We start from the raw sequence: 22,205 nt of genomic DNA on the forward strand, positions 1-22,205 counted from the left end.
AAAAATCGGTGAGTATGGGTGTGTGTTTTGTGAGGGGGGGCACTCGTATCTCAAGGCACCGTTGTATTATGCTCGCATGTAAAATGAGAGAGAATGACCATCGTCAAAGTGTCCTTCGAACGCTTTTATTGACTTGAGTCAAAGACAGGAATTTCATGTACAGAAGAACTGGAAAGCTGAGAATGAAGAAGCTGTACACTATTTACACCTCATAACAATATGCTCTGCAATAATCTCCTCCGGGAGGTCAAACGACGGCAAATCCCAACAACAGACGGCTAAACGCGGACATTTGGGCGTTCGGATCGTTCCGTGTCACGCTTCCTCGAAGAAAGTTTGCTTTTTTGGGACTTCTTGTTTCTACGCGCGTAAAATCCTCTCTGCGCTTCGTCTTTTGAAGAGCAAAAATAAACCATCTCAATCGAAACGAGGGAGACGATTCCATCGTCACCCGAAAGCGAGTTTTAGCCGCGAGAAGCAAACACGATTTTTTCGACGCCCCTTTGAAAACATCCACGTGGTCCCCAAATGATTTACGGCCATCAATCCCTTTAGGATGAGCTTTTTTTTTTTTTTTTTCTTCCGCAAATGCCGTCGTATAAATGATCCAAACGGGGGTTATGAATGCCAACCGCCAATCGCCTACAGCGTGTGTGCACACTTGCTGAATTCCTGTTGGGGGGGGGCGCCGACCAAGCGACGGTCGCTCCCCTCGCGTCCTTCACATTCACTTGCAAATTCACAAGGTGTCCTTTTCCTTGAAATCAACATATTTGGAGTGAAACGTCCCTCACATCAATCCACGACGCCCTCCTCGATGCGTCCGGGGATTTTCGCTCTGGCGTGCGGGTCGAGCGGCCGGACGGAGGCCCCCCCCCCCCCCCCCCCCGCTTTGATTTTGTCTTTTCAGGCTTTGCCGCCGAGGCCGAGCAGCTCCACGAAGGAATGGAAGAGGCTCTCCAGCCAGCCGCGGTTGGCCATGCACTGCTGCACCACCTCCTCCTGGCCCGGGTCGTCCGCCGCCTGCTCGATGCTGGCCGTCTGCACGCAACGCCGCCTTGTTACTTTCAAAATGCCGGAACCGTAAGCAAGATTTGAAAAAGCCACACACGCCGCCCCCCCCCCCCCCCCCCCATCTCAGTGTCCTACACGACCTTTCTGTGCCCGTGAATGCTAAAATGATTTCAAACTGCAAAATGCCATAAAAATGAGGCTTTGTCTTCGATGAAAGCCAGAAGAGTAACATCCCCCGACTCCCGCCTCCTACGGTGTGACCCGAGTTCGCTCGCAGCTCGTGACAAAGCAGAAGCGATCGGGTGGCACTCAACGACGGCGGCGGCGCTCTTACCTCCTTCTTGCAATGCAGGAAGGTGTGATACTTGTAGTGGTGAAGGGAATGATAGAGGCTGTAGATGCGGCACGTTTCACGAGAGAGCTTCAGATCCTGGAAAGAGACGGCTCATTTTCATCGGACGCCGCCTTCGGGACATCTCGAAGAAAGCTGCCGTCGCTCTTACTTGTTGCTTAGGAAGGCTCCTCTTGCCGCGGTTGAGAGTTTTGCGGTTGTAACCCTCCCCGTCGAGTCGAACTTTGACGGTTCCCGATTCCGGCGCGTCCGCCGTCATTTTCGGGAAGATCTGAAGAGCCTCCTGGCGGCGCGCGCAAAAGAAAGAAGATAAAAGCGGCGCTCCCCCCCCGTTGTCGGGAACGCAACCGTTGACGGTACCTGGTGCTGAGCGCTCATGCCGACTCTCCTCAACAACCTTTTCTTCCGCTCGTTCAGCAGACCGTCGATCTTCCTCATGGGCGGCAGGTACAACTCATCTGAGGAGGCGGCGTTCCGAAATGACATTTTAGCCCATCGGGTGCATCCTCGTCAAAAGGAGGGCCGCTTACGGGCGGTCGTTCTCACCGTCGGTGTCCTCCAGGGCTTGGATCATGTCGGGGTCGAGCGCCGTGCTGACCAACATCTCCACGTAGCTGCGAAACATCTCTCTCATGGCTCGGCTGTTGAGCCCAAGCCGCGGGGGTCCTGAAAAGAGAAAGCAAGGTCGCCGAGCTCAGCCGCCCACGCCCCCCCCCACCCCACCCCCGTCCCCCGCCAGGTACCGACCTTCGTCTTCGCTGGGGAGTGACGAATCCGATTCCGATGAGGAGGACGGCGAGTCCTCGGTCCGATTCTTGGTCTTCTTGGACGGAGGCTCCGTCCGGTCCGGCGACGTCCCGCCTGCGGCGTGCGGCCGCATCTTCTCGTCGGCGGCTCTCCCGACCTCCGGGACGTCCCTCGCTCCTGCGCGTGGGCCCGCCTCCTTTTCTCTTTCCTGGCGCGGGCCCCCGCAGGCTCGCGTCCCCGCCGCCTCTTTCCGCTTGAGGCCGTCCTTCCCGGCTTTGGGCCTCTCCCGTTTCTCGCCTCGGCTGTCCCGCGGCTTCCTTCGGTCGGCCGGCCTGCGGTCGGCGCGTTCCCCTCGGCGCCTCTTCTCGCTCTCGTTCGGGTCCGTCTGGGCTTCTCTCTGCCGGTCGTCCCTCCGTTTGAGGCTCGCCGTTTCGTCCGGCTCTTTCTCTCCGTCCTTTGGCTGGTTTTGCTGGCCTTTTTCGTCACTCTCCCGCTCCCCCCCGCCCCTTTCTCTCCGCTCCCTCTCCCGTTTCTCCGTCTCCCTTCTTTCTCTCTCCACCTTTTCCTTTCGCTGGCGTTCCTTTTGGCCCTTTTCCGCCTCCTCCCGTGGATCCCGCTCTTTCTTCTCCTCGGGCTCCTTCTCTTTGGCTCTCTCTTTGTCGCCGTCGTCTCGCTCCACCCCGGGCGGCGTTGGATTGTGAGCGGCGGCTAGTTGTTTTGGTAGCGATTGCCGCCTGGCGGTAAGCAAAGACGGAACAGTCTGAACAAGAAACGCGGCGTTGTCCGGTTCTACTCAGACGACGGAGGTTTCCTCATATGTGAGGCGACCGTTCCGCCGTCGGACCGTCGCGCGCGTCGCCGGGGTTTGTCCCGCGTCCAAAATTACGCGGCCGATGTTGCGCTCGCGGGTACGACGGCGTTGCGAAACGGCCGCGCTGTCCGGAAAAAGTGCAAAACTTACCGCAGAGTCAGAGCGGTTCTGCGCCACGGCTTTCTGGAACACACTCGAACGTAGTCTTTCTTGTTGACGTTCTCCAGGAACTTGACGTACAAACGCTGGTATCGCATTTTGGCATCGCCGAAGTAACCCAGATACTGTGGGAAGAGACATTCGCAAGAAAAGCAAACATGCCGTTTGGGTCATATCGCAAGTGAGCGACGGGGGACGCCGTCAGCGGGCAGCAAAGCGACCGCACGCTTCCCGTGTCATTGCTTTTCTTGCCGTGGAAAGCATTCGGTATTCGGGAATGGAAAAGTAGCGACAGTAGTAGGCGGGGGGGGGGGGGGGGGCACCCTGAACGGGTTGCCAGCCCATGGCATCGCACGGACAAAGAGCCGTCCGCGCTGCCACTCACACCTCGGGACCATTTGGGGCGGTCCGTTAAGCCGCCGTGCGTGTTTTGGGATTAGTACCCGGAGAAAAGCCACTCAGGCACGGGGACCACACGCGGAGGCCGGAACCGAAGCCCGCACCTCTGCGCCGCGAGGCCGACGCGCTAACCAGTTGATCGCCGTGCCGCAAGAAGAAGACGAAGAAGAAGAAATAGTGGAGGTAGTCGATGGGCAAACTCACATTGCTGGTGGCACAGAACTGCCGTTGGCCGTCTTTGATCTCGGGGCTGAATTTCTGGAGCAGGGCTTTCTGCACTCTCCAGATGGGCGGCGGCTCCCGACCCGTCTGCAAAGCCATCTGACGGCGCCGACAAACAACGGGCGCCGCTCATTTTATTTTCCAGGTATGGGCTGGGGGCCAAGAGCGCCGCAACTCACCTTGAGTGTCCCGACGTCCTCGGTCCGGATCACAAACTCGTCCCGTTCGCGGAAGATGCCCTCGCCTCCGCTCTCGCTGTCGTCCTCCTCGCTCTGCCCCGCGATGGCGGCGTCGGCCTGCTTCTTGGCCAGGTGCAGGGCGGTGAGCCTCTGCGCCGCCGGGGCCTCCTCCGGGGTCGGGGGCGAGGGCGGCGGCGAGCAAGAAGGGGACGGGGAACAGGAGGGGGAGGCCCGCCCGGCCTCGGGCTCCTGGTCCTGGTCGGAGCACGACGGCGGGGGCGTGGTGGAAGGAGGGGCCACCGAGTGGCTCTGGGCCAGGTTGGAGAGAGGGGGCGAGGGGATGGCGGGAGGGGAGGCGGAGGGGGGCGGGGAGGTGCCCGCCGCTCGCTCGGGCACCCGCTGCCGTTTGCGGGCAGGCGAAGGGGGGTCCGCCTCTTGGTCCCGCCGGATCGGGCTGGCCGAGACGGACGCGCGCGTGGCGGCGAGCGGCGACGGCGAAGAGGAGCTGGGTGGCGTCGGCGAAACGGAGGGCGACGCCGACGGCGGGGCCGGGGCCGGCGCGGCGCCTGCTGGGGAATCTGCAACACAGGGGCGGGGGGATCAGGGAGAGGCGGCCCCCAAATGGCGACAAGCCGCGCATCGGCGGCGCTCATCATTCAAATGCATTGCAAGAAAGGTCTTTTCTTGGGGCTCGCCATTGTTCTGCCGGAGGATGTGCGTCCCCCCCCCCCCCCCCCCCTGTAAATAACAAGCGAATCCCGTGAAGCCAATTTCCGCGTCCCGTCGTGCAACAGCACGGCCGCGTGGCCACTTGGCACGTGATCTTAATCGGCAAGGCGGGAGCTCAATTTCCAAGCTTCTTGAACGGCGCTCAACCCAAACGCAGATGAGCGGGTGGTTTGTGAGGAACAGAGAGGCCGTTAGCCTCCAAACGGATCGGCAGCCTTTTGGATTACCTTCAACTCGAGAAGCCTCCGACGACGGCTGTCCTCGGCACGGTCCGTCCGCTTCGGTCAGCTCTCGCTCTTGCCGCTCATCGCTCTTCATTTCCTGCTCGGTGGCCGTTTCGCCTCCTCCCCCTCCCCCCCCCTCCCCCCTCCTCCCGGCGTTCTCCCGTCGGCCGACTTCGGCTCTCCCCTTCCCCTTCTCCGTCGGACAGCGAGGAGACAAAGTTCTCATCGGGAAGGTGAAGCCGACCGTAGGCGAGCATCCCCGCTTCGCCTTGAGCCGTGGCGCTCGAGGGGACGAGGGGGGGCGCGGCGGGAGGCGAGGGGCTGAGCGTCGGCTCCGGCGGGGTCGGGGGAGAGAGAGCCGACGGCGCTTTGACCGCGGCGCAGGCCAGAGTGTCGTAGAGGGCCGAGATGGCGGACGAGATGCTCTTCTGCAAGTCCTGGTTTTTACTGACCGAGTCTTCCTCATCGGAGGAGAAGGAGGGCAGGGCCTCCAGGTTCCCTTTCAGCTCATCGTCCAGAGGTTTGCAAGGACTCGGGCAGCTACCGAGAGCCAGGTCCGCCCCCGGGCCCGCCCTCTCCTCGCCGAATGTCCCCGCGGGCTGAGGCGGCGAGAGCGGCGCCGTGGGGGTGATGGGTCTGATGCCACCTCTCAGAGCGGGGCGGGGGTCACACGGGTCCTCGACCGCTTCGAGCCCTGGCTGTTTTTTGCCCGTCTTCAGGAAGTCCAAAAAAGAGGACATGAAACCGGCTTTGAAATCAAAGGCTTTCTCGTCAACCTGGGGAGGAAGAGGGGAAAAAAAAAAAAAACAAAGCACATCAGCAGACAAAACAGAATGCTGCCCCCAACACATTGCTCCTCATCATTGTCCACGCCGTTGGGGAAGAAAATAGATTTAAGACGTCAAATTGAGGCCGAGCCTTCGAGTCGTTGCCTTATCGGTAGGAAGTCTTAACGGACAGCAGGTGGCAGCAAGGATCCCGCACTTGAAGAAAATACAGTAACCAAGGCAACGGCTGCCCTGGTAACAGTGATCTCTCTCCTCTCTTTTGTCAGTCAGAGACAACTGGCTGTCAGTCAGCTCAAAGCTTCCTTTTCCCCCCCAAATGCTACGATGGAAAGCGCGATCCGTTCCTTTTCTCCCTTCTCCGATCTCAAGTCATTTCCCCGGCGGAAAACGCCCCGCGCGTGCCGTTCGACAAGCCCTACGCGTCAGGATCGGCTGGGCTTGTTTTCATGCAATGCAACTCACAGAAGTGGAGATTTTCTGCATAGCGCCCCAGGCTTCGGGGCTTAGTGGATCTTCCATTTCTTTCTTCCACATCATCTGTGTTGTAATCAGAAAAATAAAAAGCGTTGAGAACAACAACAACAAAAAAAGGTTTTGGTGGCATCCTTTGGAAAATATGCGCATGAACTCAAAACATGTCTCCGTATTATACAGCAAATTGACATTCTTCATACACTTCCTCAACATTGAAAATGACAAGGCTACACGTGACGGTCACCTCATATCAAACCGACTTCAAATGGCGAGAAGGTTGCTACCGGGTTCATTAAAAGGCAATTAAGGCTGCGCCGTATGCTCCTAAAATTGCAGAACTACAGATTCTCCAACCCTCCCGGCAGCGCGTACGCAAAAATAACCATGGTTACCGAGTGGCCGAACGAGAACATCTCTGAAAAGACAGCCACCGAACTGTGAAGGAGTTGGAAACACAACTCCGACGAATATCCGTCGCACATTTAACGTTCAAACGAGAAAAGGCCTTCATCCTTGTCTCGGTCACGGAGTCCCCGTGGCGTCATAATCACGCCGGAAATGTATTTCCCAAATGACGTTTGAGTCTCGAGCATAAAAGAACCGTGTCGATAACTTCCTGCAAACTAAATGAAATTGCAACACAAGTCAAAAGACAAAGTCAAAGGGGGCCACGCAGTTTGAACGGATCCATCTCTTTGTCGTAGGCCTGTAGGCTTTTTGTTTCTCATAACTATCAAGTGTTTTTGATTCTCAAGTCTTCCGTGTCTTTAAAAGAAATAAATAGATCAATCAATCAATATATTAATAAATCACGGCTCGGCCACGGATTTTCTTTTTTTTTTTCTCCGTTCAACCGCAGCCCATCCGTTCGCCATTTTGCCACTCCCCTGTGAGAAAGCCGCTCGGTTCGCCCTCAAGCCGTTGCGAATAATTTGACAGAGGAGATGAGAAAGTCTCGGCTTTGGTCACACGTTGCACTCAGCCAGTCCATTCAAATCTGGCATTGTCGTCATTCGTGTCACGCTTTCAAACATTTGCTGCTGAACGGACTCCAAATGCGTTTGCACTTCCTTTTTTCAAAGCAAGGGCAAGGCCGAGGGGGTGGTGGGAACGGATATCAAGTTCGTCAGTACAAGCAATGAGGGGACTCTTTCACAGTGTATGCGCGACAGCGGGCGTGTCCAGAGGACGGCCCGGCGGCCATTTGCTCAGGATACGGGAAATGTTCCGCCCAAACGGCCGGGCGAGGAGCGGAGACGGGACCCATCGGGAGGGGAAGAAGGCTAAGCTAGTTCGGCTGCGGTCATTAGCCTGGCGCTGTTGTTTGCAATTCGACGCTGTGCCGCGCTGTAAATTGCGCGCGACGGGATGACCTACTCGGTCCACGTATTATCGTTAGAATGATGATGATACTTTGAATCCAACGTTTTCATTAACAACAGCCCGCTATTCATTGATTAGCACCCCTACCTTTTTTGCAAATCCGTCACGAAGGTCATCGGCTGTGAGAGAACCAAAAGGGTATGGCGGCAATTTCCTGGTCCGTTGCCGGTCTTTTCTTTTGGCCACTCAAACAACCGTTGGCCCGAATGTGAACCGTGCGCGGCGGCGAGGCATTTGGCCCAATAACCGGATGACGCTGGCAAAGGGCAGTTCACGGGACAATCGACGGTGCGGTACGACGGCCGGCGGGCGACTCGGCAGTCTGTAAATGACGTCGCCCGCCGGAGATTGCCGAGCAAAAGCTTTTTCGCTTGGACACCGCTGCGCTACGGAGATGACTCGATATTGCACCGTACGCATGCGGTAGAATACATTCCATTTGAAGTCGATACCTCTCCACAAACGTCATGATGCATTTTGTCCTGTGTCTGGTTTAGCTCCTTTCTGCCGATGTCCATGTTGGAACCGGGCCCGGCGGGGCTGGGGCCGAGGGATGGCGCCGACCCCATTGATCCGTCAGACGGGGCTGGATCCGTGCCGGACAGCGAATCGCTCCTCGGCAACGATTCTGATGGGGGCACGGCAGAAACCGGCGTGCGCGTGACCTGAAAGATGGATCGACACCAAGAGAAGCCGTCGAATGGCGATCACTTCTTTAACACATCAATGTCATCATTCCTGAGCAGGATATATCCATCCATTCATCCATTTTATTATTGTTATTATTAATCATAATAGTAGTAGTCGTAGTAGATGGGCAAACTCACGTGAGTGGTTGCACAGAACTGCCTTTGACCATTTTTGATCTCAGGGCTGAATTTTATATATATACAGGTATATACACACACACACACACACACACACACACACATAAAAAGTGTAGTATTTCCATTTCATCGTACCTTGATGGGGCTGCCCGGATCTTGTTGCAGCTGTTGAGCCGGTGGCTGCACATGTTGTTGGTAAGCGTGTCGCTGTTGCTGGTGATGCATTTGGTGGTGGGAGGGGGTCGCAGGATGATGCAAGAGATGTCCTTGTTGCTGTTGTGACATTTGGTGGTGATCTAGCCGCTGCCCGTGATGCTCATGCGGATCGCGTTGGAGATGCCGCTCTTGGCTGAAGTGGGGCTGCGGGTGCTGCTGATAGGGGGGGTCGTGCGCTTTGCTCATATCTTGGTGCATTTCCATGAGCCCTTCCTCCCTCCTACCCCGGCCTCGCCCCCTCCCGCGCCCCCTTCGACTTTCCCCAGTGGCCGATCCCATCAGGCCCCGACAGTAGGAAGGCTCCGGGAGAGGGCGTATTCGAGGTCTACCTCTGGGGCGAGGAGGGCCTTCGCGTTTTGGTTTGGTTGGTTTCCTCCCCCTTTTCTTTGGGCCATCCTGGGCGAGGAGTGGTTGCGACTGTCCCAGGGACGAATAGCCGGACGGGTGGCAGAAGTCCACGTCGCCCATCAGCGGACCGAGCCCGCCGACTGGCGACGCCCCACTGGACTTTCGACAGCTAGAAACCAAATCGGGGAGGAGGTCGGGAAGGCGCCGGCTGTTTAGACGGATATCGGCCGGAGCGTCGGCTTTGTCTTCGTCGTCCTCAAATTCGTATTCTTGCGCGTAATTTTTCTTTGCCAGAGGTTGGGGCTCACGTCGCTGTTTAAGCAAATGAAACGAGCTGGTCTTGAGCAGTTTTTTGGGTCGGGACGAACAAAAAAGAGCCGCGGCCATCGCAGTATTGCTCGGGCCTCCGACGACTCCCGCAGACCCTGTCATTTTGTTGAGCGAGTCTTCGGCGGTGGGATTCAATCCCATCGCGGGGGCCTGGGACTGTATGAGGCCGAGTTGATCGGTGTTGACGGTTGAGGGCAGATCTTGGGTCTTCATCGAGTCGAGATCTGCATTCAGAGATGTATTCCCTAATCCCGAGAGAGAGTGACAATATTGTCCGTAGCCTTGATCTCCGTGGTGAGCAACCAGACCGTAACCTTGTCCGGCATCTCCTGTTTTTAAGACCTCCATGCCGTCTTGCCCGCGGCCTTGGGGAATGCTCTCTTGCGAAGCCTGTCCACTCCCAGAATCCCCGGCGCAACCAGGCTTATAATTTGCCGAGCAAAACATGTCCTCCACTCCTGGAAAGAAAGTCCGGTCGTCGTCATTTAAGAGGGAGTCTGAAAAGCAGATGGACGTCAAGGATGTAAACTGCTCCTGTTGCTGATTTGGATTCAGCCTTGTTTTTGCACCGGGGCTCACAGTGTCAAAGTGGTGGTGGGGCTTAAGACGGTCCAACTGAGAGTGGGACGGCTGGCGGTCGGCCTCTCTGGCTTGGGACTGTTGCAGTTGTTGGCCGGTTCCCATATTTCCCACCATCTGATGTGACTGCGGATGAGCTAAATGGGAGTGGGAAGGTTGATGGTGACGGTGGTGGGCGTGGCTCTGAGACTGGTTGACGTGGTGCAAGCGAGAGGCGGCGGGTAAAGCCAAGTCCGGTTCAGGGAGAAAGCCATGAAGCTCGGGGCCCGTTTGTCGACCAAGGTGGTGGGCTGACAGACCGAGCTGTTGTCCGTGGCTTTCCCCAGCGACGCCATCGCCATCCGTGATATTGGCACCGGTCCTGATGCCGTGTCGATCCAGAGATAAGGGTCCTCCACTCTCCCTGCTACTTGGCTGTGAAAGACGCTGGTCCAACATATCCAGCGGGGACGCCGAGTTCTGGCTTACTCGGCTTTGATCTCTCTGCGCTCCGAGGTGATAGCGTGGATCCAAATTCTGATTCTGCAGCTGGAGTTGGAGCTGCGAGGAGCGACCGTGCGCGTGGGAATCCGCCCCAGTGAGCCCCGCTCCTCCAGATGGTCCCATGATACCTTGCTGGCTCAAGGGATGGTGCTGTGGCGCTCGCTGGGGGTCCATCTTAGCCCGAGGCATGAGAGAATGCAGCATCTGAGTTTGCTGAGGGCAGTCCGGTTGCGAATTCATCATCTGGTTTTGTCCAGAGTGATGCACGTCTGTTGCATTGCACAAGTAGGGGTCGTCGGTCCGATCCAAAGTCTTTTTGAGCTCCATGTGAGGATGTTGCGAGTGAGAATGAAGGGAGGAGGGCTGCGTGTGCTGAGAGAGCTGGGGTTGCCGACATTGCGGTTGCTTTTGAGAATGGGGTGACGGGTGCGAGATGTGGTGGGAATGTTGAGAATGCGGGTGCTGGGCGTAGGGGTCCCCTCTTCCGTAATGTCCCACAGAAACCAGGGAGTCCCGTTCCGGCTGGCGGGAGAGGTTCGGATGGGAGAGAGGGTCGGCGACTCCTCCCACCCCTTCCGAAGTGGATTTCGATCTTGTCAACTCAGACTCGGGCTGTTGCTGCTCCTTCCGTGATATTTCCAACTGACTCTTCAACCCACCCGTGACTTTACTCATCGACGCGTCAGGGTCCGCGGCGCCAGTGGCGCTATTTGCACGAATCACACTGTGAAGGTGGTGACGCTCGTCTGGTATCTCGCGCATGTCGTAAGTCACTCCCTTGGCTTCTGTATCTCCCGCCAGCGCGAGCTGTTGTGGCATCCGCAGAGAAGACGGAGGCTGCCTGGCAGAATGAGAAGTTGAACTTTGTGTACGGAGTAATTGCTGGATGAGGAAATCATCTGCTTCCTCCATTTGGGAGCGCTCCACCCCGAGCATGTTGGCCTGTGTTTTGGTTTTGGGTGCGGCTGGGCGGTAGGGCTGTTGCGTTTCGCTCGGGTTATGCGACGATGCCGCGAACGTGGGTGAGAGCATGGAGGGCAGGTATTTGCCGGCCCCCGAACCTCCGGGCGATTGTGCAGGTCGAGCGGAAGCAGGAGAGTGCAACCCGGGATGAGGGACGGTCGAAGTGACGGCGGGCGATGGACTCGACTCATTCAAGTGGTACGAAGCGCTGCCTCCACCGGCAACCCCACTTCCTGAAGCGACAGATCCAAGTTCGCTTTCGAGGGCGGAAATCGCTGATGCCCCGCTTCCTGTCGATCCTGCAGCAGTCCCGTACCCTAGGGAAGGACTCTCCGCTCTTCCGCGAGGAGCCGAACCGAAGCTCGAGTCCCCAAAGACAATTTCGGCTGAGAATGAGCGTCCGCCGGCGCCTAAATCAGCGAAAGCCTTGCCTCCGTTCCCCCCCGCTCCAGAGCTCATGTCACATGTTTGAGGGGAACTGAAGCAAGACCGAGTGACGGGAGTCGACGCGAGCTGGTCGGGAGAGTACGAGCGGGCTTGTTGCTGGGGAGGGGTCTGGCCCGATAGGCTTGTGCTCGATTTGGCCCCGGGTGGAGAACCGTACGTAGAGAGGCACGCTTTGGGAGCTGACTGGGCCGATGACACCGCCGGTGCCGGTTGAGGTGGGGGCTGCTGACGCGAGGGAACGGATGAGCTCGCGGCGCCGCCCTTGGGGTTTGAAGGTGATGAAGAGCCGTCGGACGACGCCGGCGGCGGCGGGGGTGTGTGTGAGGCGCGCGACGAGGACGAGACCGAATTTGATGAGTAGCCGGTCGTGGAGCTCTCGGCTTCTTTCGTCTCGGCTGAGGAGGAGGAGGAGGAGGAGGCCGAGCTGGAGGAAGAAGCAGCGTAGGGCGTTTTAACGTTAGGGCGATACGGACGCGACTCGGCCTGCGGTGAGCGTTTGGGATCTGGGGGGGGACTCTGCTCCCCCGAGGGACTATAGGAGACGCCGGCGTGATGGTGTTGGCTCGGCAATTGCTGGTAGCCCACCGACCCGGCGCAACTGAGATATTGCTGCGGTGGGAGTGTTGCGCAATGAGCTGGCGATGAACGCTGGTAATGCTTGATCACGCTATCCTGCCGCGGAATCGTCCTCTCCTGCGCGGGGGCCGCGGCTATCAGGGCTGGGGTGGAGGAAAACATGGAGGCGTTATAGAGCTGAGAGGACTGGTTGTGGAGCTGGGAGGAGAGCAGGTTAAACTGGGGAGGGGCCAGGTGGCAACCCGAGGAGCCGGGCGGGACGTGGCTCGGAGGAGGTGCCGCGAGCTCCTGGGAACTCCGGTAGGCGCCGCTCTGAGAAGACAGCAGGCGATCAAATCCCAAGCTGGACTGGGAGGGGGTCTTAATGTGCATCAAGGGATCGTGGGGGGACAACAAACCGTTGGAATTTGGGCTAAAGGCGGCCGTGTCCTGCAGGGATAACGAAGGAGCGAAAGAGCGTCCGGAGAAAGAGCCGGGGTGCTGGTATGCAGAAAGGGCCGAGGAGGAGGAGAAGGAAGCGGAACCCGGAAGAGCTCCCGAAATAAAGAGCTCCGTCGGGGCCGGGCTGTGCATCGCTACGGGACACAAGATCGACATTCAATGGGTAGCCTCGCTTCACACGGCCGCGGTTCAGATTCAGCGCGTCGGGTCAAGTCAAACTCGAGACCTGGTGTCCGTTTGCCGAGATCAAAGTCTTTCTCTCGATCAAATGATTGCTTACGCCATGCCTGCCGCGTTGGACTATCGCTCTTGTTTTGCCATTGCGCCGGCATTCCCCTAACGTACTGACACTTACCGGTCTGCCAAGAGGGAGTGCGAAACTGCGTGAGGAGGGAAGAAGCAGAGGGCGGGGGCTGCGGACCGCGGGAATCCAAAGCTGAAATCAGATTCATGACGGATGGATCGGGACCCGAGGGGCCCGAGTGGTGGAGGCCGGCGTCAAACAGCCCCGACAGGCCTGCCAACGGAGCGCGTGCGTGACGCTTTACACACTTGTCTGGAAAACGGTCACTTTGAAACTTCACGCGAGACAACAATTACGCTGGACAACAATCACGGGCTTGACTTTATCTCAACTGAAACAATCGTGACACCGTGGTCAACAGCAAATTCCAACCACAGATATGTAACTGAACATATTATTACTGCTGATGTAATTTTTTTTTTAAAAAGGTCTTTACCTTTTTCCTACCACCTCCGTTTTTTGTTTTTGTTTTTAAATTTGACCGCCTTGTGCAATATGGATTTTACCGTGTTGTACTTTGTAATTTATAGCCACTGTAAATGACGTTTCTGAAAAAAATCCACCTGTTGCTGAATCTTATCCTTAATTTCGAAATATAGGTTGCTACATTACATTTTACTATTATTATTATTATTCACACCTGATGTTCTGAAGAGAAAAAAAAATGAAGGGAGATTCGAAATCATTGCCAAAAAAAAAAATCAAAGGTTATTGAAAAAGACGCTAATTTTGGCGTGTTTTTGTATTTTAGCATGATCATTTCTGGACTGTATTTATCGCTACGGATACGCAAACAATTCTATTATGACCACCGCTGTTAATTTAAGACAGCGGGTCGAATAAACTGCTTAAGTACTGTATATCAATGTTACTTTTTGCTGAGGAACAAGTGACCTATGACGCTAAGCGTGTCTTTAATACTATGATTCATTCTTTTTTTATACACAAATTCAGAGCAATGAATTTGCTGAAAAGTAGTCACACTGCCAAAAGCCATAAGGACAAAACACTTTTTTTGTTTAACGCTACCTTTGTTCTTACCTAATGTGCGTCCACCCCAGGCCCCACCCTGCCTGGAGCCTCCTGGGTGGTGGTTGGTTGCATAACCCTGAAGCGGGTGAGGGCTTCCGTAGGCCTGCCGGTGGAGCAGCTCCGAGTCGTGGTGGGACGACCTGGCGCTCCCATACATGAGGCTGAACACACATATGAACATCAGCGAGTCATTCTATCAAATACATGGAGTACACAGGCTTTGATTTGGAGCAGTTTCAGGGGTGGGGGGAACAACAATGCGCGCGACCGGAGCTGACACGGTGATCACCGTGTACTGGATGACATTTTTTCAGCCAATGCATCCCGACAACAACAAGTTGATAAAACAATGAAACAACTTGTAACTTAAGTTAAGTCAAATTTGATAGGTTCTCTCGCAGCACACTCATCTCAAGCCAGCACCCAGGTTGGCAATCACTGCTGTAGTTGTAGTTATAGGAACATTTGAAATGCATTCCTGAACTCCCCGATATGACTTATATAAAAAAAAATTATTAAAAATTTAAAATCTGATAAATCAGGAAGGGGGCAAATAGTTTTTCACGGCACTCTATCTCGGGTGTCTTGTGACAAAAGGGCATGCGGTGCGATGCTGATGACCTTGAGCGTAAATGAAGACAAGAGTCATCATGCGCTGACGCTGTAAGTCTTGTGCTGAGGTTGACAGGGAATAGCTGTACACTATTCATATTGGAGCTTATTTGTAAAACAATGGCAGACGTAAGAGCCAACAACCACACAATCCCGACGGTATGAAAGGACTTCACCCACGAGAAGGAGGAACCGCAACAACGGAACAATAACTGGGATCGCATGCACAGCGATGTGAATGGAGAGAGGAATGTTACAGCCAACGAGAGAGCATCTGTATTTACAAGGCGTCAGCGTCAACACAGCAGATGACATTGCTGAAAGACTCACAGTGGCGGAGAGCTTCGAATTCAATACAATGTTTTCAAGGTGGGGGTCGTTTTTCGGGCTTCGCTACTGGTCACAATTATGGAATGATTAATCGTCTTGGAGGACGTTCACTCAGTTGTTTCAAAACCCAAAAAAGCAGATTACAGCCATGACACAAAACTAAAGTGTCATGAGTCAATTATGTCGAGCTGGCATCGGGCCAAAACCTCATCGTGGTCAACTGAATCTTTTTCCACCCCAAATAGTTCCTGTTGTTCAGCAGCTGTTGAAAATGGCCTTCTCTCTTTGACGATGCCATCTTCGCGGCTCAACAAAGATGCCGTTTCTGTTTTGGAGATGCGAGCTTTCCGCCACGTGGGGCGCCCACCTTCGACCTGTTGCCAGTCAGCCACAGGGCAACGGAAAGAACAAACAGCCCTCCGCACAATTTGACAGACTTCCATCCTGGAAAGCCGTCCATGCATCTTTTTGGAACGTCTTCCCTCTGGCGCGCTGATCTCTTTCGAATCAAACGACTGACTTTCCTTTCTTTTTTTTTTCCACTGAATGCAGAAACCGTTTGATTGCATTTAGCACTCTTACTGTCCGTTCATCCCGCGTCGCCGCCACGTATAAAGATGTAAACGCAGCACGGAAATCCTGCCAAGGAATCCGACGGAGGATCGACGTGGTTGTCAAGGCGACGGCTAACGTGCAGCGGCGAAGCTAGCGGGCGGCTAGCCGACTTGAGCCAGGCTCCCGGCCGCGCTTCATTTCGCCACACGGGACGGCGGCATCGGCGCGGGGGAGGAAAATCGACTCGATGAATCATTTATCGTCGGGAGGAAAAAGTTGGGGCGGGTGCGACCGTAGTTCGGCGTCGACCGCCGCAAGCAGAACACACGACGGCGTTAGCTTCCGCGCCCGATAATTAGCCCGATGGCGACCGGGGCTCGGACCCGCGAAGGCTGTCGGCGTACGGCGCGCGGCGCTCGTCCAGCCGTTGTCACGCGCGCATGCGGCCACGTAAATGACCTCGACGACAACTCGCCGGGCGGCCGGCGCGATTTGCGGAAGGCAATTGGCATCTCGTGAGCTGACGTTCAATCCGGCGACGGCGGCGGCACGTTCGCCAGTCACGTGACATGATTGTAAAGCACTGTTTACTAACAAGGGAAACGTCCGATTTCATCCCGGAACACCGGCGCTCTTTCTGGCCTCGACAATCCCGACGCGATACCGGTCACGGAATCGATCGAAACCCCGCTCTCCGTTCCCGTCCGCGCAAATAGTTGCCCGGTCCAGACTCTCGAGAGCGCCGGCCAAGCGTGGCCGCGTCGAGCCGCAAGTGTCTGCTCTCCCGTCGCGCGTTTGTGTTGTCTTCAGGCGGACAAAGCTGCAGCGGTGACGGACAACAATGCAGCCGCGCGCGTGCAGCCGGCCGCATGTCATCTGTCATACTTCAATCGAGACGTGAAGCCCCCCCCCCTTTGACATCGCCCCCTCCCTTCAGCGTACTGTCACTTATAAGCTTCCATCGCATTCCTTACATTTTAGAGACGCCCCCCACCCTTCCTCTATAACCCCCCAACCCCCCTCCCATGTTAATGACAATACGACGGACTGTACCTGAGCAGACCAGTACCGTGCATCGAGCCCGCCTGGTTGAATGCAGAGGACCGCGGAACAAGATCGCCCCCCCCCCCCCGGCCCCAACCCCCTCGCTTACCTTGCTTTGGCCGATCGGTCGTAACTCCATCCCGTCCCAGAGCCGAGATCTCCAAAACCAGCTGCGGGATAATTCCTCTCCATGAAAAAGAAAAAAAAAAGAGAGGAGGCTGCCTGGATGAAGATGGGCAGCAGATACTGCGGGTGGGGTGGGGGTGGGGGGGACTGGAGGGGTAGAGCGAGGAGGAATGTCCGCTCTTCTTCCTCGCTTCTGTTTATTTCTCGGCTTGACGAGCCTGTAGACTGGGAGGAATGGAGGGAGGAGGAGAAGGAGCGAGTGCAGGAGGGGGGGGGGGGGGTCACATCAGCCAGGAGCACCTCCTCCCCATATATTTCACTGTCTATTGTCTCCCGCGCACAGCTCCGCGTTCCTCAGCAGCTCCGATACGCAAGCCCACTCCGTACCGAAGCTATTTCGGCCCCTTTTCTTCACAGGGCGCCATTTTTAAGACGATTCTTCTCTTCAGTCCCCCCCCCCCCCTTCTCTCTCTCACGCAGACAATTTGTCACGCGCGGCAGCGCTCTCTGAGTATTGGGGGGCGGGGGGGGGGGCTTTGGGGAAGAAATTGGCAGCGGTGAACGAGCTGCGCTTTTTTATGGTCACTCGTCTGCCGTTTTAACGACAAACACATGCTGGAACGTGTAAAAGAATGGCGCCTTGACGTGCTCCTGCCGACGCGCGCACGCGCGTGTACTTGTCTGTACTAGCCGGACAAGTTGGCTGCAATGTACATCTTTTGAGCAACTTCATGGATTTATTGTGACTCAACCATATCACACACAAACTGGACATAGAACAGGGCAGTCATTGGTGGGAGGGGGGAAGGGAGGGGGTCAGCCTCACTCTCACCTGCACCGAATTAAGAGCCTCGCATCTGTACAATGTACGTCATATTGTCAAAAGTGTCCGTTCTTGAGTTAGGCTCTCCACCCGGTCCATAAATACGTTCTACAACATGCAATATTTCAACTTGACTCCAAGCGTCGTCAAGCGCCAGCATCGACCACTTGGAAGCAGCTCCGGTCGGCTGGCTGGCTCGGAGCTCGGAGCTCACTCGTTGTCTCGCGGGTCTGCAGGCTCGGATGGCGCCCCCCTGTGGTCAAACAACCGGAAAATCTGACCTCTGTCCATCTATCGATACACGTACATGCGTATATGATAACAGGAATCATTGCTATTTTCTGGGAAATAATCATCATAAATATAATTTCTTGTTTACAACATTGGTTGCTAACTAATATACGCAGTCAAATCGTTCCTTTCGCGCACAATAATTGCATTGGAAGAATGACCGCGTGTGTACCGTCTGTCAATATTCTAATATGTAAACAGAAACGTGAAAAGAAATGCTATTTGCGGGCGTCCTTATTTTCTTGAGAGTTATGCACAGTATACGCGTCCTGGGAGACTTGGTGAAATATGGGCAATTTTGTGAAAAGACAATTGAACGGGGACCATCTCTTTAATTTCTGAGTCACCGTTTTGTTGAATCTTTCTTTTTTTTCCTCCAGAGCAACCATCGTCTCCCCGGGATTGGGCCTTCAATCAATGGTGCCGGACCAAATGTGGAGGATGGACAAGACCTTATCTATTCCAGCAACGGTGGCGCACCGGAAGCCGTCGGCGCTCGGCAGTCGGCAATTGCAGTTTGCCATCTGAGCTGTCGCGATAGATTTTTATTACGATGAGGATGATGATTATTGTTCGCGTTATCCTCCTTCAGAGTTTTGTTTCGTGTACGATTCACCGATGGCGTCGGCAAAGAATGGCCGCGGGTGCGTCCGGGTCCTCATTTTTGCAAGAGCGGAGTACATATTTGTACCTCGCCCAACATCGTGGCCGCGGTGTCTTTATTTGCAAATGTCGCCGTGTGAATTTGATAAAAGGCCGCGGGACTTTGGACCACGTGGATTGTGTGGACTTGATGTGAATCGCGCATTGGCCCCGCAGCAGCGGTTGCGGAGGAAGCGTCCACTTACCCCGAGTAAGGTGGCGGCGGGGCATCGTGCATGCCGCTGCGGTTGAGAGCCTCGCTGTAACTCGGTAGACCCGGGGCGCTTGCCAGGGGCACTATCTCAGGGGCCGGACGCCCATCTTGCGCCATTCTCAAAGGAGACAAGAGGCAGAGATTCTTGGGAGAATGCTTCAAGTGAAGCATGTGCGCGGGTAAAACAAAACGACTTGAATCCACATCTTCATCGATGCGGCGACAACTCGTTCACGGAAGGACTTTGGAACTTGTTTTGAAACGTGCTAAGTAAATAGTCACGATTATTCAGTGCATGAAACGGATGTGGAAAATTCAGCGGCTCTTTTTCCCGTCCTCCTCCTCCTTATGGTTTCGTTTTGGGAGCAAGTTTCATCACGCGCATCTTTTTTTGTTCTCATCATCCATCCCTGTTTTATAAGTATTTTTTTTTTCCCCTGCCGCGCGGGGCAGAAGAAGCCTCTCTCTCCCAAGTTGCTATGGCGACAGCACAGTACAAGTGAGTGATATATGATCATTTTACATGGAGGCGGGAGGAATTCTGCCTAGCAACAAGTGGCACACAAACATTGAGAGGAAAAGAGCGGGAAACGGCAAAAACGAGCCCACCTTCCCCCGCTGCCTCGGGTCCGCACGGGACCGGACACTTGTCAAGGTACCGACAAGAAGAAGCCTTTAGCGGTGCCGCTCCCTCCGTTCGCAACGAACGTTTGCCGAGCGCCCTTATTGTATCGTTTCCTTGCTTGTTGCCGGGCAAATTAGTTTCGCTTCACCTCGTGAACAGCGGCGGATGAGTTAAGTGTCGGTGCTCCTGCGCTCGGCTCAAAAGGAGTTCTCCACCATTCGGCTTCTGAAGCAACGCGAGCGAGCGTGTGTGCGTTGGCTGTGAACTTACTGCACGGGTCTCCTTCCCGCCTTGTTCTTGGCCTTGTAGAAGTAGAGGCCCAGGACGGTGGCGATCACGGCGCACACCAGGATCGCCAGGATCCCCGCCACCAGGCCCGACACGTCCACTCTGGGCGCGTAGGCTTCAAAGACACCACAGTAACGTGAGCGCCGCCGCCCCGGGACTCTTCAGCGTATGCGATTAGATTTGAGGCGGACGGCCGAGGAAAATGAAAATGCAAATCTCCACAGAAATGTGAATGGGAAGAACTAAAATGCTTGCGCGAGTCATTGAAAGTATTACCGTGGCTCTCGACGTAGTCGTTCCAAAATACTTCCTGAACATGGAAAGAAAAGAAAAGGGAATCGTCGCCAATCAAGACCGACGGGTGACCCGCACGCCAAGCGAACAATGTCGGGGAGCGCTGCCCCGCGGCAAACAATAGGTGGCGTTACCGTCTGAATGTCATCCTCAAAGACTTCCCTGGCCTCTTCATAAGTGCAGATCTCCTCCCGACATTCCCTCTCAAGGTTGTCCGGCACCACCAGTTCCAGGTCCCAGCTGTTATAAAGCAGCGCGCGAGACAGGAAGGCATTGGCTGACTGCTCATCCACTAATGGGGAACTCCCTGCAAGACACAACAAAGGGGAGCCATAACGGAACGGCAACGTTTCCCTGCGGAACCCAGAAAGAGCGTGCATTCAATGTCATTGGTCACCCCCCCCCCCCCCCCACACACACACACACACACAAACAATCAATTGAATACTATTTGCAAACGACAGTGACTTGACAATTCAAAAATGGAATGTATTTTCTTGAGACTTTACATTGGAGCCCAAATGCAAACCCGCAGGCACAAGAACACGCAAACTCCACACAGCAAGGCCGGAGCCGGAATCGAACCCTGCACCTCTGCGTTGGGAGGCCATTGGGGTAACCAGCCGGTCACTGTGGCGCCCTCTCCACATTCAGAACCCCCCCACCCCAAAAAAAAAAAACCTAGAGTAAGGTGACCATTTTCAAACAGTTACTTGAGGATCATTATCTGCGATGTCTTCATAATTCAGGAACAGAGTACAAAATGGGAAGAAACACATTTCGTCTGGAAAATTGAATTCACGACAGTGTTTTTTGAGGATTCAACCCGTTATTCTTAAACCGTTTAGGATCAGTTTAGTCAGGCCGCTGAAAAATGGATAGCGGGCCGCAAATGCCCCCCCGGGCCGGAGTTTGGACACTCCCGATCTGGACGATACAAACGACGTCGAATTGTTTTCTCGACCGACTTTAGCTTCAAAAAGTTGACCGATTGGAAAGCGGCCCCTCCATTTTTCCGTAGGCGGCCCTCCAACGAGAACGTTTGGACACGGCCGCATTATTCTCGTCCCGCTTGATCGAAAACAAGCCTTCTCTCGCACTCCTTTTGAATACGCCGATGCGACTAGTAAGTGAGAAGAGGTGCGGTTTACCCGATGTGCGTCGGTAGGCGACAGAGCAGTAAGCCAGCTGCAGAAAGACCAGCGCGGGAATCCACATCATCGCAGCTGCCGCGGAGGCCAACAAATGACATGGGCCCTGACGAGGAAACGTCTCCGTCAAACTCAATCCAACATGTCCGACGCGATACAAGCACCCGGTCGGGCTCGACTGCTTACCGGGCTGCGGGTAAGCTCCTCCAAAGACGTCCCCGTAGCGTGTTCCTCCACTCTTCAGAAAAACATGGGATTTCCCAGCGCGGGCCGGATGGACGTCTTTCGGGAGTTTTCGTTCGGAAACCTCGAGAAGCGTTAAGTGTCGCGCGCAAAGCGTCGGCTTCCCGAAGACAGCTCCCGTCCCAAAACCTGTTGGACAACATACCGGCCGGAGGGTGGGACCTCTCCCAACCCGTCTGTCTCACTGCCGCGCTCCTCACACAAAGTAAGGGACCACCAGGGAAATCGTTTCTTCACGTTCTGCATCGAGTAACAGCGTCAGAAATAATAATGAACGTCTCTTGACGCACCAAAATAAACAAAGATAGAAAGCGAGGCGTGACAATTCAAAAGGCGTGGGGGTGTCCATTGACTTTGCTGAAGCCACGCCCCGCTCAACCGTCAATGAAATTCCACGACTGCGACCTGGAAAGACGGATGCATCGGAATGCCAAAATCCAATTGCGCTTTATTTCTATAGCGCCGAATTGACTTGACTGGCGCTTAACTCATTCACTCCCAAAGACGTTTTTAAACGTCTTTTCAGACTGGGTTCAGAATTAGCTGGTATTGAATGAGTTAAGATGGGCCCCCATTCTTTGTCGGGCCACACTCTGGCACCGACGACATCGGGAGATACTCCAACACACCCGATTCAATTGTTGATGATCGTTTCGGGCCTCGACAGAGCTTGCCGATGAGCCGATCATTTGAATCAGGCGTGTTAGGGGAGGGAGGCCGGATACGCCTCTCGAGGAACGGGAGTTCCCTAACCCTGCACGACACCATCGGCGGCCGCGGTGTCATCCATATTCCTTAAAAAGAATAAAATCTTTATCAAACAACAGTACAATTTTGCTTGCCAGTCGTGGATGTTGCCATCATGAACAAGCGTCTGCCAGCGTATTTTAAATTGGAAAAGACCGGATGCATACCTGCCGTGATGCAAGTGACACAACAC

At 55.1% G+C, this 22,205-nt stretch overlaps 2 protein-coding genes across 2 annotated transcripts; both read right to left on the bottom strand.

The window, feature by feature from the left end:
• Positions 1 to 109: 109 nt before the first annotated feature.
• On the bottom strand, positions 110 to 17,176 carry LOC147192253 (proline-rich protein 12-like). Its single transcript, XM_086133267.1, is given in 17 exon segments — positions 110 to 1,041; positions 1,349 to 1,444; positions 1,518 to 1,649; positions 1,727 to 1,824; positions 1,913 to 2,032; positions 2,114 to 2,847; positions 3,075 to 3,208; positions 3,687 to 3,803; positions 3,884 to 4,461; positions 4,840 to 4,966; positions 4,968 to 5,612; positions 6,087 to 6,161; positions 7,934 to 8,146; positions 8,444 to 12,825; positions 13,047 to 13,208; positions 14,037 to 14,188; positions 16,678 to 17,176. Coding segments are annotated over 17 exon segments (7,983 nt in total). The 5' UTR covers positions 16,761 to 17,176; the 3' UTR covers positions 110 to 906.
• A 233-nt stretch (positions 17,177 to 17,409) lies between these two features.
• On the bottom strand, positions 17,410 to 21,767 carry prrg2 (proline rich Gla (G-carboxyglutamic acid) 2). The gene is made up of 7 exons (XM_086133274.1): positions 21,209 to 21,767; positions 21,023 to 21,128; positions 20,006 to 20,178; positions 19,854 to 19,887; positions 19,560 to 19,692; positions 18,657 to 18,782; positions 17,410 to 17,770 (listed from the first exon to the last, which is right to left on the bottom strand). The coding sequence occupies exons 2-7, from the start codon at positions 21,090 to 21,092 to the stop codon at positions 17,728 to 17,730; spliced, it is 579 nt and encodes a 192-aa protein (XP_085989400.1). The 5' UTR covers positions 21,093 to 21,128; positions 21,209 to 21,767; the 3' UTR covers positions 17,410 to 17,727.
• Positions 21,768 to 22,205: the final 438 nt, after the last annotated feature.

Source organism: Hippocampus guttulatus, chromosome 16 (genome assembly GCF_054856545.1).
Source record: "Hippocampus guttulatus isolate MCC_2025c chromosome 16, RoL_Hgut_1.0, whole genome shotgun sequence".
NCBI lineage: Eukaryota > Metazoa > Chordata > Actinopteri > Syngnathiformes > Syngnathidae > Hippocampus > Hippocampus guttulatus.